The sequence below is a fragment of the Asterias rubens genome, chromosome 1 (genome assembly GCF_902459465.1).
Source record: "Asterias rubens chromosome 1, eAstRub1.3, whole genome shotgun sequence".
Lineage (NCBI taxonomy): Eukaryota > Metazoa > Echinodermata > Asteroidea > Forcipulatida > Asteriidae > Asterias > Asterias rubens.
Window position 1 is genome coordinate 1612279 of NC_047062.1, and position 19249 is coordinate 1631527.

Below are 19249 nucleotides of genomic sequence, written 5' to 3' on the forward strand. Positions count from 1 at the left end.
ACTCGACCGATCCAAGGCATCGTGTTCCTTTAACATATTTTTGTTTGACTGAAATGTTTGCAATATCTTCTGTTTTACTGTTGTCTATATGTTACTGTTATTTTAAACTGTTTACCATTTGGAAAAGCTGGTGGTGTCCAAGTCAGTACGATGGTGTCCAGTACCCCAGCCGCTACCCTCCACTCTGGTGACGCTACATCTCTTGGTATATCCTCATTGGTCAGCCCATTACTGTACTCGCTAGTTGCACTACCAACACTATTATGAGCTGTGATGGCGTACTCATAGACTGTATACGGTATCAAACCCTCATCTGTTGGTCAAACATTTAATATAGAGTTATAACAAATCACAACTATCCAAGCAGCTACTTCACGGTGCTCTAATATCAAATAACAAGTAAACAATTATTAAAGGCAGTGGACACTTTTGGTAATTACTCAAAATAATTATTAGCATAAAACCTTTCTTGGGGACGAGTAATGGGGAGAGGTTGATGTTATAAACCGCTGTGAGAAAAGGCTTTCTCTGAAGTGCCATAGTTTTCGAGTAAGAAGTAATTTTCCACGAATTTGATTTCGAGACCTCAGATTTAGAACTTGAGGTCTCGAACGCACACAAATCTGAGTGACAAGGGTGTTTTCTTCTTTCATTATTATCTCACAACTTTGATGACCGATTGAGCTCAAATTTTCACAGGTTAGTTATTTTATGCATATGTTGAGATACACCAACTGGATGTGAGGCTAGTCTTTTACAATTACAAATAGTGTCCACTGCCTTTAAAGGAAATGAACCCCAAAAAAGAGAGCATAATATTTAGTTCTTGTAAGTGCTATACCTCACTGGGATGTCTTAAAGTGCTCACAATTTGTTTTCCTTCAAGGTATGCAAGCTATGTTTGAAATATAAGACCCTTTATTTTAGCACCATGTATGGTTTACAAGGTGCTGTGTGTGACGCATTCTGAAGCCTACCATACCAGAGAGCACTTTCCATGTAACCCCTTCTCATTTGATTGGATTGGATTGGATTGGATTTGATTTGATTTATCTGGCTTTGAAGCCAAGGACTCTTAGAAAAGAGAACTGTACTAGCCAAGAAACCAAAATAAAGAGAAGACAATGAGTCTAAGATGTACATGTAGGAGGAAAAGCCCACATAATAAAGCCTTATAATCCCTACAGGGAAAATTTGTATCCATAATCATCACCTTTCTTGTAATCATGCCAAAGAGAGAAGAATACACCCTACCTCTGTTGGACACACTCTGACTACAGTTACTCACCTAAGTAAGTATAAGTATTAGGTCCAGCGATTGTGATACTTTCCAAGGCGGAGAGGCAGATATTATCCACTCCAGTATTAGAGCCAGAGGGAGGCAGAGGGGCTGTCACAAACTGTGCATCGATCCTGGCGCATACATGAGTGTTCTTGTCAAAGTCACACCTGTTTAGTTACATAAGGACATCACATGAATCTCAAACAATAGATGTTATGCACATGATGTTAATTGAGTAGGGCGTGTTTTGTTATACCATGGTAACATTATTATTCCTCTTCTTAAAGGTTTGTTGTCATCTTGAAACATTATTCATAAATACCTAAGACAGTTTTTATCCATTCTGATTGATCGAGAGAACATCACGCGGGGGTGTTTAAGCGGGTGGCATAACGCCAGTAAAAAGTTTACAAACATGGGCGTGACACGCGAGCTTGCACCTGTGCTTATAAGACAGTTTCTTCATTCCTGTTGGTCGAGAGCAACGACTGGAACACCTGGGCCACATCATGCGATTCGCGCGACGCGCACACCAATCTCCTTACAAGGAGTTGTTTACCAGAGGGCCTTACCATTTCATAGCTAGAGGGGTGTTGTGTTGAAAGAAATCAATGAAAAATTATAATTTTTGAATTTTTGGTTTACTTTTCGACCAAAAAGTGTTGATGTATTTTGACCGAAAAAGGTATTTATTAATGGGAATCAAAGTGTGTTGAATCGGTTTTAAACTAGTGGTTTAAACCCGCCATGGCCTGGTTCTTGATCATTTATCTCGACTTCGTCTAGGTAAAATGATCAAGAACCAGGCCTCGGCGGGTTGAAACAACTAGTTTAAAACCTCTTCACCACACATTGATTCCCTTATTATAACGGAGTAGGCATTACATAAGCAGAAAAACAGTTGTTCTTCACTGTTCCCTTGAACCCAGGGCTGTTTCCTACAAAGCACTGGAAATTGATCAACTGTGGGAACGATCAAGGTAATGTACACTGGTAAACATAACTGATGTTCACCTCTGCGCTGTGCATAGCCTTAGCAATGGAACGTGCGTCTTTGTATCACATCACAAGGTTGGTTCTCGACCTAAAAAACAATTTGGTACCGAGGTATAATAATCTACATTGTACAACAGATCAATACTGACCTATTGCAATACGCCATTCCAGCTTGGCTGATAGGGCACGACATTCCTCCACCACAGTTTCCTTCAACGTTAGTAGCTCTGTCTGCGCATACGTGAGTCAGTGGGTTATAGCCCATGGTGTTACAGCAAGCCTGGGACGGGGTGATCCTCTCGGCACCACAGCATTGATCATTGGCTGCCTGCTTCTCTTGCACTGTTGCATAAGGGTGAGCCTGAAACAAAACAACAATAGTTAAAAATCTCAATAAATTAGGCGCAATTACCAACAATACATTCCCTTTTTAACTAAAAATTGGAGGTTGATTTTTTTAAATCCTGCACTTGCATTACTTGGGAGAATCATATTGTAAGGCTCAGATGTCAATGGGCCATCAGAAAGGTTTATTAATCAGAGAACACAGATAAAAAGACTAACATTTATGGTGAAGCAGACTTAGGAACACAGCTGTTGTTGTATCTACGGGCTCTAAACTTGAAACAAGTACCTGTAGTAAGCTGGTCGGTATTTCCAAGGATGCCGTCTTAAATTTTGAAAAGTCTATCTTAAAAATCTTGGAGACAACTGGAACTTACAACAAGCGGCAATAAAGTTTAAAAGACAGTGGGGGAAGATTAAGCTCATTGCAAATTACAGAGTATGAATGGTCTCTGAACGGTCTCTGCAATAAGTATGGCAATCACTCATTCTTAATGATCTCCTTTTGAAAAACAATTGAGTTACCTTGGTAATACCAGCCTCAGATGAGCAGCACAGAGTCACTGAGAGGTCAACGTACTCTACTCCACAGCAGACCTTGTTAGGTTCAGGGTCATAGGTCATGGTGTCGTCATTATCTTCACAGCAAACCTTGTCAGAGCCGACAACATCAGCGCCGCAACACTGGGCGTTGTAGCCGTCTTGGAAGTTGTCTTTTGGGAAAGAATGCAGTTTAGAATGTTAGGCTATGTCTGAATGAGTGGCTGTCAGTGCAGTTACGACTGTGGCTTGAGGGGCTGCCCTTGAGTAGCTGGCACATTACTTGTCTTATTTATTTTCAGCTTTAACTGTTCTGCCATCTTGTTGCTTCGAATTTGTTGTGTCATGTATTATGTTCATCTGTCCTTTTGTCCTTTTGTCTGTCTGTCTGTATGTCTGTCTGTCTGTCTGGTTGTCTCGTTTCCTGCTGTCTGGCTGTTTTTTACAAGCTTATGCTCACCAAAACGGTCCCGTACTCTATTTATTTATTTATTCATGTTTAGAAATGTTTTGCTTTACTCTGTAATACATGTAACTGTTGTTATTCTTTTATGAGAGTATGGAAATAAATGTATTCTTGAATTGAATTGAATTACCAGCCATAAGAGTTATGTTAATAAAAATAATAAATTAAGGGTGGCAAATCATCCTCACTCGCAGCTGGCAATCTAACCTGCAAGGGATGCAGATACAATATGGTATAGCTGCAGGCATGTAAAGGCCCATTTGTTGTACCAGTTTGTACAAAACCAAACGTTCATAATTATTTGTTTACACTACCAAGAGATACTTTAGACAGAAAAACTGCCCAAACAACAAAACAACAAAATAGTTATCTCTCAGACAAAACAGATGTGAAAGATAAATAGTTAAGCACTGGTGGTAAACCTTTACCTCTGAATGATAATTGAATGATTGCTTTGGTGGCGTGGTGTATAGTTCGAGTGGCTTATTTTACAAAAATCACAGTATTCAGAACTTCTGCTGAATCATGATACAATCCCGGTTCATACTTCCTTCGTATATGAATGCGATACGAATGTTGACGTCCCAAATTCGCAACGAAAGATTCGCAGCAGTTCAAATCTGCTCAACTCACTTGCGAATACCGCTGCAAAAGGAGGGTGTGAAGTCAAATTCACGTCGAATTCGCTTCGCATTCGCATTCGCAGGAAGTATGAACCGGGCTTTACACTACACAACTGTGAGATCATCAACTAGCAATTTTTTGCTTTTGGAGAAGTAGACAAATTCAACACAGTGAATCATCTACAGAATGGAAAGCACACCTTCCATTAGTTTTCTGAAGAAAACAGAAGATCTTAGACAAAACACTTCTAGGTGATTTTGTACCTGAAAAGCGGTTGCTGAACGTTTCTCATTATGCAACTTGCTCCAAAATGAACCAGCACTTTATATCATCTTTCAAATTAACATCACATACAGTTCAGAACAGTTAAGCCTGGTTCAAATGTCACTTGAATTGCAAAAGTGAAGCAATGATTTCCATGGTCACAATTAGAAAGCAGCGCATACTGCTGTTTGCAACATACAAATTTGCTTTTGATTTGCTTTGCATGAAGTTTGAACCAAGTTTTACTAATCTATGTGACGAAAGAAACTAAGTAGATAAAATCAAACGACAAAGGAGTGTGCTACAAACAGAAATAAACCCTAGAAAGCATTGAGAGGTACAGCAACTGTGCATATTTTAAGAGAGACCATTTTAGGGACATTCACATACTAATCTATGTGACGAAAGAAACTAAGTAGATAAAATCAAACGACAAAGGAGTGTGCTACAAACAGAAATAAACCCTAGAAAGCATTGAGAGGTACAGCAACTGTGCATATTTTAAGAGAGACCATTTTAGGGACATTCACGTTGTTACTCAATTTTCATGTTTTTTTTGTAGATTTTAATTGGTTCATCAACATGACTATGTTTCCCAAACCAACCAATAACGATACAATTGGTGCGCACATACACAAGAAAACAATGTCACTGCATACAACATAATACATACAACACTGTCGGCAGCAGAAAGTGCTCTGTTCTCCAAGGGTAAATTTCACAAAGCAGCTAAGCAGATGTTATCACTGAGCAAGTTTAGGTAACTTGTGTTTAGCAGAAACTGTTTACCAGTCAAAATAACAGGATATACATGTATAGCATTTGTGACTGGTTTTCTGCAATTTGTTTGCTTAGCACAAAAAAATCATGCTGAGCAGAAACAGTTTATAAGCCAAAATACCATGTGACGTACACCGTTTGTCATGTCTGTGATGACTGGTTTTCTGAATATTATTGACAGTTTACCAGCCAAACTACCATGTAAAGTGTCTGGTTCACTGCTAATTTGCTTAACAGAAACATGGTCCAGGTTATAATTCTTTTAATCAAAGTCATGGGACGAATAGGTACGAAGTTACTCTAAAACACTGGTGTAACTAATTATTAACAGACTACATGTACAACAACAGTGGGAACTTAAGAGGTCTAGAAAGGTCACACTGAGGGGTTAATCAACCAGCAAACCAACAGGAAGTAAGAGGTGAAAGGTCAAGGGTGAAAACGACCGGATACAGGAAGTTCATAATGGGAATTACCATCAAATGTTACAAAGGTCATCTGGCAGCACAGCCCTTGGGTCTTGTCAAAGAAAGATCCTATAAAATTGGCAAAATCTCTCATCATATATCATGCAAGTGGGAGGAAAATGACAAAACTGAAATGTGCAAAGTTCCTGTAGATTTCACAAAATGCAGTCAGTGGAATAGCGGATGTACCATATAAGACTGTAGTGGGGTGGGTCCAATCTTGACTTTGAAGCGGATGATGAATAGTGAATGATTTTATACACCCTGTGAATATATGTTTATTTATAACAATGTTTTTAACTAAAAATGGGGGGAAAACCTCAAAAATTCTGTTGAATTATTGTATTGTTGTAGGTAGTTGGAAAGAAGGTGACTGAATGAAGGACATATTGCTTTGAGACACGCTTTTTGGGGTTATAACCATTATTATAAACTTTTATTATTTCAAAAAATTAACTGGGAGTGTTACAGTAGTTACATTTCTTCAAAATGGGAACAACTCTCGTGGGATCTAACTGAAGAAAGGTTAGGACGACTGCATCAGAGTAAAGTGTGCAACTGTACAAAATTAATGACATGCGAGTCGTTCAGGCAAGAAAAGCTTTCCAATCGGCCCCAATCCAAAATGCAAAATCAAAATCAGCAAAACAATATTCCATTGCTCATCAATCAACGAAAGAAGATTGAATAACAATCTATGACGCATCATATGAGAAAATCAAAGTTAAGATGATAGACAAATGCGACACGTACCTGCGCAGCAAATCTGTGGCCCCGCCGTGTCGAAGGGAATACCCCTGCAGCATGCATCACCGGCCCCCACGGCCACCCGGTCCTCATCAGGGTCAATGCAGCATATCTGACCGGCAGGCACGCTGACGTATTGACCACTGCAGCATTGGTAATCCAGCTGGAAAGGATGGAACTGACCGCCGCAGCAAACATCCGAGGAGGACGACCGCACAGGGAGGTAATTGGTCCCGCAGCACTCGTAATCGGGCTGTTGGTTGTGAAGAGCGCCCTCGCAGCAGACCTGTTGCATCAAATATTTATGATAATGATAATGGAGTACAGTTATGGTGTCAACATATTAACTAACATGTACAAATTTCATTTCAAAGGCTGGTAGTGTTTTTAAGATAATGCCAAAAATCCGGAGGGGTTTAGTCCACTAAGGAAGAATAATTTGTATTTGGAATAAACAATCTGAATTTCTTTTTTACATTAACATTTAGCAAATTAACATTTTGGGGGTTAAAAAAAATGATATCTTTATCTCAAAGTGAAATGACTCTCAATTAAGTTTTCATTTATTGTTAGGAGTGATTACCTAACAGATACCTTCCCTTCAAAGCCATTATACACTTTCTGAACAGAAAAAAAAATGTAAGTTCACAGATTCACATATAACTAACAGGGTTTACAGAAGGTAATGGTGAAAGACTTCTCTTGAAATTTTATTCCATGAAATGCTTTACTTTTTGAGAAAACATTAAAACAATTATCAATTCTCGCTAACGATTTATTTTAAACACATGTCATGACACCGCAAAACGTGCGGAAACAAGGTGTGGGTTTCCCGTTATTTTCTCCCGACTCCGATGACCAATTGAGCCTAAATTTTCACAGGTTTGTTATTTTGTATATAAGTTGTGATACACGAAATGTGTGGGCCTTGGACAATACTGTTTACCAAAAGTGTCCAATGGCTTTAAGAGACACTTGTCACTAATTATAAAGAACCTTGTGAACATTACCTGGCTGCCTGAGTAACACTCGTCTCCACAGATGCTTTCTGTTATACTACACTCAAGATAATCACACGAGTCTCTGACTGGATTCGAACCCTCACTGTTGAATAATGAATAACAATGTTAAAGTATATAGGGTTTGAGGCATTGCATGGTGAGGTATCAATATATATTTGGTTTGCGGTAACATCATGTGTGTATCTACTTGCCAGGTAGAGTTTGTTCTTTAGAGAACTGTCTTGATAATATATTCTACTACCCAGGAGTAGATTTATCGGATGTTCAGGAGACTTCTAATTTCTGAAAAGATCTGTCCAGCTTTATCATGTTAAAGTATGATAGATGTTATTTTTTTGCATCACAAATAAATAATACACCTTTGTTTTGACCCTTACACCGATGTGTATCTAGCACTGAATACTTATTACTTTCCTGAGTTTTGTGATAAAAAACCATGGGACAAAACACTTGGGTGGGATTTAAGCCCGAGTTAATTGCCTGCGATTTTTTCACTGAAAGTACTGACAATATAGAACTCAACACTATATCGGTGTTAGGGTAGAAAAAAGAAATTATAATGTTAAAGGTATAAAGCTTAAAACAAACATGATATTTGGTCTTTGAAAAAAGTAGGAAACATTCTACTGAATCTGAAGGTTGACCTTAATTTACACATGGTGAAGGGCCTTAACGGAAGGTTGATCCGCATGTACACATGGTGAAGGGCCTTAACGGAAGATGCTAATAGACTTTTCACAATGTTAGGCCCATTGAGCAGGGAGATTATTATGCCCATTGGAATGATTGTTAAGTTGATTCAAAAGTTTTTTTTAAAGACAGTGGACACTATTGGTAAATGTAAAAGACCAGTCTTCTCACTTGGTGTATCTCAACATATGCATAAAATATCAAACCTGTGAAAATTTGAGCTCAATCGGTTGTCGAAGTTGCGAGATAACTATGAAGGAAAAAAACACCCTTGTCACATGAAGTTGTGTGGTTTCAGATGCTTGATTTCGAGACCTCAAGTTCTAAACTTGAGGTCTCGAAATAAAATTCGTGGAAAATTACTTCTTTCTCGAAAACTACGTCACTTCACAGGGAGCCGTTTCTCACAATGTTTTATACTATCAACCTCTCCCCATTACTCGTAATCAAGAAAGGTTTTATGATGATAATTATTTTGAGTAATAACCAATAGTGTCACTGCCTTTAAATTGAATGGAAAGATTAAAGCCGACTCACTCTTCCATGCATGGCATGTAGTTCCTACGGAACAGTTCATACTGTATGATGATGCCGTTGGGCTGGGCTGGGGTCGCCCAATTCACATCGATGACCGATGAGCCCAATACGCGTAGGTTAGGGAGCGCTATACTTGTGGGGGGCGCTTCAAGAGTTGTGGTCAAGGTGGCGTTACTGAGGAGGCAGTCGTACACTGTGCAGACTTCCACCTGAAATTAATTATTTGATACAAAGAAAAAAGTAACGAAAGCGGGACAACAGTGAATTAACCAAAACAGGATTTTTAATATTAGTCAACGTGATTTTTTTTCTGCAAATGTAAACGGAAATAAAATTTATTCATTGTTTTCCCCAAATTATGCTGCAATGTTTCTCTCACAATATTTTAATCTGAAGGTTGGGCTATTTTAAAAACCCTCTAAGAAACTAACAAGTGTGACAAACTCAAACGATCTCTAACAACCCAGAATAAAGCAGAGTTAAAGGAACTGGACTTGTGTGGTAATTTTCAAAGACAAGTATTCTCACCTGTTGTGTCCCAACATTTGCATAAACCAAATCTGTGAAACTATTGGCTCATTTGGTCATTGAAGTTGCAAGAAAATAATTCTTCCTCTTTATTGTATTTATTTCTGTGCTTTCAGATGCCTGAAAAAGACTTCAGGTCTCAAGTCTTTTGAAATTCAAATATTTCCTACAATGTTTTATACTATCAACAGCTCTCGGTTGATTGTTACCAAGTTCCTTTTTATGCTAATAATTATTTTGAGTTGCTACCAAAAGTGTCCAGGGCCTTTAAACTACTTTTTGAATAACCTAAAAAACCAACCTGTATTGCATAGATGGTATACGGCTGTAGGTTGGGTAGAATATGTGAGAACGTCGACGACGATAGAGTAGCCAAAACAACATCATCTAGATACACAGAGTATCTAAGTATATCCCCATTGGGTTGACTCGGCTCCTGCCAAGATACTTGCAATGCTGAGGGGCTCAAGATGTAAATACTGGGCGCTAAGAAACCTTCAGGAGCTGTGGAGAGAAGCAAGATAAGAAATTAGATTTTATTTTCAAATCCATCATTTAGGCAGACACGGCTTTGACCAGAAAGTTCTTTGTTACTAAAATTGTAAAATCAGATTACCGGCCAAGACTCCACTCAATGCTTATGCTAAGTAAACAATAGCTAAATACCAGTCATAAGCAATGTATATGGGATGGAATTTTGGCCAGTAACATGTGTAAAATAAGCAAGCTATTTTTGTGCTTAAGCAATTTTTTTGCAGCTCTATGAAATTGGCCTGGTGTTACTGATAACACTTAATATACATGGGCTCCTCAGATTTTCATTCTAATAAAAGTTGACATGAAACCATGAAGTCCATTACTCACCTCCATCTTTGGTCTCTGCATAGGCCAGGTTACTAGATACATTGTAAGCACCATTGGAGATTAGAACCCGGAACTCATACAGTGTGTTTGGCATGAGCAGTCCGATAGTGGTACTGTCTACCCCTGGTGGATGGGTGTTCATGGTTCGAATCCCTGGGGTGGAGCTTGCGCCGTATTCAACAAAGTAGTTGACGACATCACCTCGTAATTCTTGGAGCGCTGAAACATTAAGAATAGTACAATGATGAGGAAGAAGAAAATGTCTAAATAAGGGACCTGAGGTCATCGTGGTCCAGTATTTAAACAGAAGGACTTGCAATATCAAGGTTGTGGGTTCGATCTTACCAAAGCTAATCGCTGATTTCACATGACTAGAATATGTATTGTCGTCTAGTTACTGATACACAATTTCGAGTCTCGGTCGTGACACTTGTGTCCCTGAGCAAGACACTTAACTATAATTGATTCTCTTCACCCAGGGGTGCATGGGTACCGAGTAGCGTATATTTGTTGCACAGGCTGTATACTCCCCAGGGAGCTTACATGTAGATGGTTTAAGGAATGAATTACATGTAAGGCCAAGTGACCAGGGGCAATAATGTTGGAAGCGCTTTGAGACGCCTTTCAGGTGTGGAAAGCGCTTCTTTTTTTTTACTAATTATTATTATTGTGAAATCCACAATATGCTTCACAGACAAAAATTCTGCGAAATTTAGAGCGACATACTTGGTGTTGTCCAGCTGAGCATAACTGTCACATGGTCTACAGCAACTGCGGAGATGAATCCACCGATAGACGGTCGGCCAGCCAGTGTGGTGACCTCATCGCTGGGGTCGGAGGTCAAGGGGCCGATGTCGTTGGAGACTGTGATGCGATACTGGTAGGTTGTGTAGGTGGTCAGTCCGAGATCAGCAAATGATGTGTCTGCACCACTGTAGATGAGCTGCCAGAAACCTAGGCCTGTTGCCATGCCTGAGGGGGGTGAACAAACAGTGAGTTAAGAAAACAACACATAGTAGAGTCTTTTGAGATTCATATTTAAATTTCTTTGTTAAATGTATTATACAAGGAAATGTATTATACAGTACTCATGTTTATATGTGATCAACCATCTACATGAGATCACAAATATTTTGGCTTACATGTGATCCATTGTGTTAGTCAGGAGAAAATAGTGGCAAACCATGCATAATTTTCACCATTGAATCACATTTTCCTTCTGGGTGGAGGCCTGCACCACCCTTACATTTCTCAGATTCAAGACGAACTTACGTGCTATCATGATCAGGCTTTATGGCAAAGACAAAACCATTGGTCACAATGTGTCAAGTCAAGTTTGCCTCGAGCAGCCTCAACTAGTTGTACTACCTACCTGGCTGTAGTGGTTGTCTTAACTTCATCCTATGCAGCTCATATCTGATATTTGGACCATTGGGCTTGATGGGTGCGCTCCACGTGACTGAGATGTAGGTCTGGGTGATAGGGTCACCTCTAGGAGCCCCCTGACCCTCAGGGAAGTAAGGATCCGTCTGGGCTGGGGTGCCACTGCTCTCTGTGCAACCACCGATGGTACATGCCTCTAGGGTAACTGTTTATGAGAAAAGAACATTTATTGACACAAGTGTCAAGACCTGGACTTAAACATTTTGAAAGATTGCTTTATTTTCAGGGAACTTTCTGCAGAATCAGGGAGAGTTCTGAAATTAATTGTGGAAAAAATGGTCCTTTTATCAATCTAAACATACACAACTTACCAAGATAGTTGGTGTAGGGCACCAGACCGTTGACTACTTTACTTGTCGTGTTGGTGTCTCCAATGTACACTCTAGGCTGTGGCATCCGTATGGTGTAGCTTATGATTTCCCCGTTGCTAAAGGCTGGCTGTTGCCATGTAACAAGCATCGACACGTGGTCCAGGCTGGTTACAATAGGTGCATTTACTCCCCCTGGAGCTGTGAATAAATTCAAAGATAGTGATGATGAACACAAAGTTTCAACATTTTCTCACATATGGTTTTAAAATTAGAATTGGGTTATGAGGACTACAGGAAACATAAAGAAGAAGGGAAATGTCAAATTCAGTTTTGTGATAAGCTCTTTTTCCTCATGTTTAAGTGGTGTAAATTGTCCAGTTTGTATTTGACACCCTTCCAGTGCAAAGTATGTCAACATCCAAAGAATCCGAAGCATCATTCTGAGAAAAATGGGTCCCTAAACTTTTTAACAGATTCATTCCTGATTTTATTGAAGAAAAATTTAACTAACACTCAAAGGAGGAATATTTCGAATAATATGGATCAAACCAATCAAGGCGCCTACACAAAATGAAAACATTATACAAATATAAAATGTCAAATTCAGGGACATTTTAATTGAATATCATTGAAACCAAACCAATACATTCCTGCACAAAAAAGTACAGACCCGTTTTTCTCAAAATGATTTCATCGGATCAATTTTGCCCCTGGAGTGTATCAGATTAAACTGTCTCTTATTACAGATGATGCTGGTTGACCGAGGTTGAAATGATGAGGATGAAGATGAAATTAGGAACCTCATTGGTATAAACTGAGTTATTGTAATTAATATATTAAGAATATTCTCAAATCTCCTTTTTATATACTTTTTTTCCTAAATCACTGCCAACCTTGCAACAATCTACATAATCGCTACCGATAACTACTACGGTTGTTTGTCATAGAAAATCCAAAAAACACAGACCCCCGTCCACTCAATCAACTCTTCTACTTACCAGCTGAAAGAGTCGTGACCTCTTGCCAGCTGCTGGATGACCCACCAACACCATTCCGCACTCGTACTCTATATTCAAACACAGTAAACGGTGTGACGGCAGGCGACTGGTCCAGATAAACCAACGGGACGTCCGGGCCGACGGATACCACGGTGGTGACCGCAGAGAGACCTTTCTTGCGTCTTTCAATCTCGTATCCTGTCAGGACTCCACTAGGAGAGTCTGGTGGAGACCAACTGATGAGGATTGAGGTTGGGGTCTCTGAGCGGAGGGAGGGAGGGTCAAGGCCGGAAGGAGCTGTGAATAAAAAAAGGCAGAGATTTTAAAAGAGAATTACTCACTTTCAAATTATCAAAATTTCAGATGTTTACATGTCTATTCTATACACAATGCTTTGGGATTTGAGGCATTGCATGGTGAGGTATCAATGTATATTTGGTTTGCGGTAACACCATATGTATATTTTCTTGCTGGGAAGATTATATTCTTTTGAAATTACCGCGGAGTAGACTTTTCGAATTCGGGAGACTTCTCAGTTCTGCAAAAGAACTGTCCTGCTTTTCAACTACTACCTGGGCGGAGGGTAGAAAATCAGCCATTCTAAATAGAGTGCTTTATCATGCGTTTCATTGAAATATCAAGACAGAGAACAAGAATTGAGGTACTGACTTGCTTGTGGTGTGGTGTAGGTCAGTGAATGAACGCTGCTTGTACATCCAGCACTGTTGCACATCTCCACATGGAAGTTATACTGGGTGTATGGCATCAGGCTATCGGCAAGGAACTCTGTTGCATTGCCGGCCAACTTAAAGACAATGGAAACACAAGATTACATCAATTATTAAAGACAGTGGACACTATTGGTAATTGTCAAAGACTAGTCTTCACAGCTTGTTATAAAGACACAATATATAAATAATTAAAGGAACATTACAGAATAGGTTTTGCTAACAAATGAATTGCCGACAGTGTAAGCACTTTATGTAATCCACCATATACATGAACTGACAAACCTGTAGAAGTTTGAGATCGATCGGCCATCTGGGTCACAAGAAAATAGTGAAAAATGGATTACACATTTTGCATTGCATCGATGCCAAAACAAAAATGAAAAAACCGCTCACTGAAATCTCAGACAGAAATATTTCAAGGGGTGTTTTCTTCTATCATCATCATTAGACTATGTAAGATTTATGTAAATCTGTGATCTTCACAATTTTTGTCTCTTTTTTTCGTTTACCAAAAATTTTCGTTACCAATTCTGTAACGTTAATTTAAATAAGACTTAAAAACACTGGACACTACTGGTAATTGTCAATGACTAGTCTTCACAGCTGGTGTATCTCAACATAATGCATAAAATAACAAACCTGTGAAAATTTGAGCTCAATCGGACGTCAAAGTTGCGAGATATTAATGAAAGGAAAAAACACCCTTGTCGCACCATGGTCACACGAAGTTGTGTGCTTTCAGATGCTTGATTTTGAGACCTCACATTCTAAATTTGAGGTCTTGAAATCAAATTCGTGGAAAACTACGTCACTTCAGAGGGAGCTATTTCTCACAATGTTTTATACTATCAACCTCTCCCCATTACTCTTAATCAAGAAAGATTTTATGCTAATAATATTTTGAGTAATTACCAATAGTGTCCACTGCCTTTAAACCAGTCTATTTCTCAAGTTACTTACAATCTCTCTAAGCTGATTATTCTGGTACAGTCTGACTCTGACTATGATACCATTTGGTTCTTCTGGCTCCTCCCATGTAACATACATGCTGTATGCATCCAAGATGGTTGCCATTGGTGGATCAATAGGGCCAGGTGCTGTGGAAGAAAATTAGGTTGGTTAATTTTGATAGACATCACTGCTAATACAGGGGATACAATGGGACATGGTGTATCTCAAGGCCCAATTTCATAAAGTCTGTAAGCACACAGCTTTGCTTAGCATGAAATTTCTTCCTTGATAAAAACAGGATTACCAACCAAATTTACATTTGTTGCATATTGCTTGATACTGGTATTCAGCTGTTGTTTGCTTATCCTGAAAATCATGTAGCGATTTGGTTGGTAATCCTGGTTTTATCAAGGAAGAAATTTCATGCTAAGCAAATTGTTGTGCTTACAGGCTTTATGAAATTGGGCCCAGGTGTTTTGTGAATTTCAGGAATGCTATAGAGGATATTTATTTGTTTGTTTGTTTTTTTTTTTTTTTTTGGGGGGGTGGTCCTTCTGTACAAGAAAGAAAGAGTGTAGGAACATTATGTTGTTCTTAAATATTTTGTTCATATTATCATAGCATGCAAATAAAAGATTATTATTTTCTATTTGGGACGTCTTCCTCTGCTACATATCAGGCATAGTATAAGTCAACTCTTGTTAATACAAGGTACGTCAGACTGGCCCAATGTCAGACTGCCAAACTGGCATTCTGCTCTACAAGCCAGATTCCTAGTGAATGATACCCATGCCTACAACCTTTTGCACTGTGAAGGGGGTAACTGTGTTTCAGCCCCAGTAGATGGCAACATGTCCCTAGTGGCAGTTGACATGGTCGATTTGGCTCAATAGCCCAAAATGGTTCAGTGTAGCCCTCACCTTCAAGTGGCCGCACCGCCTTGTGATGCAAGGCAATCTCTCATATAAAAACTTCAAATGAAATCGCCCTTACCAGCTTCCATTGTTACTGCAGCTGTCCAATCGCTCTCTGATTCTCCATAGTTGTTGCTTGCTACTACTCTAAACTCATACTCAGTGTAGGCTGCCAGACCAGTCTTAATGTAGTTGTTAACACTCACAGGAGCATTGAACAGACTGAAACACAAAGATGGTAGAACACAATAGAATTAACGCGTGTTGTGCAACACACGTAAAAGAACCCAGTGCACTGAGAAGGGGTTCGCCTCGGTGTTTCCTGGTGTGATGACATAGCCAAAAGTATGTGTTACTCAGAAAAAAACTGTGGTTAAACTATTTCACAAACTGCTGTTTTAGAAACTGCTTACTACTTGACAAACTAGAAACGAAAATGGCAAATCTAGCATTCATCGGTCGTGCTGATTAGTGCAACTATGAAAATATTATGTGCTACATCCAGAAACTTGCTAAAACTTTATCAGTAATGAGTACATACCATCAATTTGTATAAAATCCAATTTGCCAAATTTTGTGAGTTTGAACTTTGTGAAAATGTTAACAAAATAAGAAATTAATATTGAGAATGTAAAAATCACTTACTCTTCCTGAAGACCAGGTTGGAGAGAAGGTCTGAACTGGAGTTGAAACCTGGCTTCACCCGGGGCGTTATTCCTGGCAGGGTTTTGCCACTGTGCACGGATTGACATTGCAGATAGGGTGACTAGGGTGGGTGGAAACACACCATCTGGACCTGGTGGTTCAATAAATCAAATTAAATACGATTTAATTTGAGAACGTTAAAGGCATTGGACACCGGTGGTAATTGTCAAAGACCAGTCTTGTCACTTGGTGTATCTCAACAAAGGTCACAAAATAACACTATTGGTAATTGCCAAAGACCAGTCTTCTCACTTGGTGTATCTCAACAAAGGTCAAAAAATAAAGAACCTGTGAAAATTTAAACTCTATTGGTCGTCAAAGTTTTGTGCTTTTAGATTCTTTATTTTGGGACCTCAAAATCTAATCTGAGGTCTCGAAATCAAATTTAAATATTTTAGTGGAAAATTACTTCTTTCTCAATAACTACATAACTTCAGAGGGAGCTGTTTCTTACAATGTTTCATACTATCAACAGCTCTCCATTGCTTGTTACCAAGTAAATTTTATGCAAACAATTATTTTGAGTAATTACCAATAGTGTCCAGTGCCCTTTAAAATAATATTTAAAAAATGTGTTTGTTTATCATTGTAATTTTGATAAGTTGACATGCTTCCATATTTCATAAAAACAATAGGCCCCACCCTCAAGATTTTGAAAAACTAGCTACACTCCTGTCGTTGACGAGGTGCGTCATAATTGCAATACTTTGACGTCATTTATGGGAGGTTGCTTTGTTATACCTCCATGTTACAATATTGGGAAATACAAAAAAGAGCTCCCATAAATGACGTAACCTAAGTAATGAGGTAACAGGCTTTTTGCAAATTCCGCTCTTGTAATTTTGTTTGTTTCTTCAACCCCAAATTATTTAAACTTTACCAAGTCAGTTTTCTTCATGATTTACTTCTTTTTTTTTTCTTTAGTATTCTGTCAAAAAAATACAACCTTTTGTTTCGACAAGAAATCTTTACAAAATGTCAATATTCCAGAGGAGAAACAAACTCACTTCCATTAGGCTTGGGTCGACAGCTCAAATCAGTTAAGTGTAGCTCTCACCTTGAAGTGGCCGTCTGACCTTGTGAAGTTAGGTAATAGACCCTTCCCATGAAATATGTATAAATTGCACAGAGCGCGTGCGCACTAACGTTTTGGTTGGCAAATGAGGGAACATCGCACTGTTTTGTACACGGCTAATGAGTGCGTGACGCAGACGCGATTGCGCGTCTGCTTAGTGCACAACTCTATGGCGTTTGCCAACCAACAGGGTCTGTACGCATGCGTGAATGTGATTACCATATTTCATGGGAAGGGTCCATTGTAGTGTTAGGCAATATCTCAAGTTTCCCTTTTGGTTTACTATGTACATACTTTTCCTCACAATTCTTCACAAAAATACAACCTTTTGATTCGACAAGAAAGCTTTGGGACAGAAACAGACTTACTTCCATTAGGCATGACTACACTCTGCTGGTCACTGAGTAAGCTTCCCTGTGTGTTATAACCAAGCACCTGCACCGTGTATGAAGAGTCCGGGATCAGACCAGAGATTGCTACTAGTACATTAGCATCAGTGGTGTTCAGCAAGGTTCTGGTTTGAGATACGGTGTTGTACATTCCCATTTCTACGCAGGAAAAAAATGACATGTAAAGAGCAAAAAGTTTATTTTGTGAAGTCTTTATTTCAGGACAGTATAGAACCCAATTTGATTGAAGAAATTTGCCACATTTATGATATGTTGTTACAGTGTTAGAAGATCATCTACACAAAAACCAAAAACCAACCCCAAAAATCATCTTTATCAAATTCTTTTTCAAAATTGTTTGTGAGTGGGTCATAAGAAATAACTGTTTCTAGATGTGGGTTGAACACTCCAGCAAGGGAAAAACAGTGCTTTTGAGCAAGGATACATATTATAAAAAGAAAAAGAAGACAAAAGCAAGCTGGCCAAGATTGTCACTTTCATTCCTGATTAAACTACAAAGTATAAGTTGCTTGCTTAAGCAATAAAAAGCCATTAAAAACAAATCATGTTGAAGACCTTTGACCTCAAATTTATGGTTCATTTGAGGCATTACTTTGTTTATTCAGTGTATGGATTATATTATGAAACTCAAATTTGAGTGGGGGTCAAAACAATTGTATTTTTTTTTAAACATTGACTGTTCTGAATGGCCCATTAGTTAACCAGCCAAACTATATCATGAATTGCAATCTATATTAGCGTCTGACACTTGATACCTGCTACATGTGTTGGGCCAAAATTCGTAAGCTCCTAAGTAAAAATTTTCTGATAAGCAAAAATAGCAGGTCAGAACCAGTCATAAAAAAATATACATCACATGGTATTTTCACTGGTAACCAGTTTCTGCTAAGCAGCATACCTGGAGACACGTAGAATATCCCAGTGAACAGCACCTCATACTGTAACCTCCCATTGGGGTTGCTTGGCGCAGTCCAGCGTGCCGAAACCGTTCGTGCGTCGGTCACAAACGCGTTCAGCATAATGCTGCCCTCTGGTGGCGCCTCAGCAGTACGCGCAGAGCTCTCAGGACCGTAGGAGCAGCCCTTTGAGGTACAGGCTTCGAGACGAAACAGGTGGAGGCTGTAGGGTGTGAGACCAGTGACTTGGTATGATGTATTGAGGTTGGATTGGACTACGGAGCCATCTTGGATGAGTGAATATCTTGTGATGACACCTAGGATGGGGGCAGAGGAGAAGGAGTTGAAAAATAATATTAATAACATTTGATATAATTTACTTAATCCATTATAAACATTTTAACTAATTACATTCTACAACTCTGATAAAGCAATGCCAAACTGACCCCTCTAGTAGAGAACCAACATTAATCTGGATCTAGTAGATTTGTCTTAGTTCAACCACAAATGATTTTAATCTTTCCAAACCAGTTGCCCTGTTGATTTACCAGTCAGTTTCCCTTTTGGTTTATAACTACTTATTACTTTATACCTGTATAACTTTTTAAAAAAAACAGCACAAATTTGGGGCCGATAAAGCGGTTGTGACAAATAACAAATTCA

General features: G+C 38.9%; 1 protein-coding gene across 1 annotated transcript in view; it reads right to left on the reverse strand.

Annotated features, from left to right (window-relative positions):
• LOC117287941 (usherin-like) overlaps window positions 1-19249 on the reverse strand; it is a 64830-nt gene that overhangs the window by 16364 nt on the left and 29217 nt on the right. Inside the window, exons 33-52 of the mRNA XM_033768588.1 lie at window positions 18589-18903; window positions 17649-17828; window positions 16146-16296; window positions 15580-15722; window positions 14596-14732; window positions 13574-13709; window positions 12905-13201; window positions 11907-12104; window positions 11525-11740; window positions 10879-11124; window positions 10153-10371; window positions 9590-9792; window positions 8761-8969; window positions 7522-7615; window positions 6518-6797; window positions 5774-5833; window positions 3149-3336; window positions 2428-2639; window positions 1289-1449; window positions 116-313 (exon numbers count right to left, since the gene is read on the reverse strand). Coding sequence (XP_033624479.1) covers window positions 116-313; window positions 1289-1449; window positions 2428-2639; window positions 3149-3336; window positions 5774-5833; window positions 6518-6797; window positions 7522-7615; window positions 8761-8969; window positions 9590-9792; window positions 10153-10371; window positions 10879-11124; window positions 11525-11740; window positions 11907-12104; window positions 12905-13201; window positions 13574-13709; window positions 14596-14732; window positions 15580-15722; window positions 16146-16296; window positions 17649-17828; window positions 18589-18903 — 3843 coding nt within the window. The remainder of the gene's footprint in view (window positions 1-115; window positions 314-1288; window positions 1450-2427; window positions 2640-3148; window positions 3337-5773; window positions 5834-6517; window positions 6798-7521; window positions 7616-8760; window positions 8970-9589; window positions 9793-10152; window positions 10372-10878; window positions 11125-11524; window positions 11741-11906; window positions 12105-12904; window positions 13202-13573; window positions 13710-14595; window positions 14733-15579; window positions 15723-16145; window positions 16297-17648; window positions 17829-18588; window positions 18904-19249) is intronic.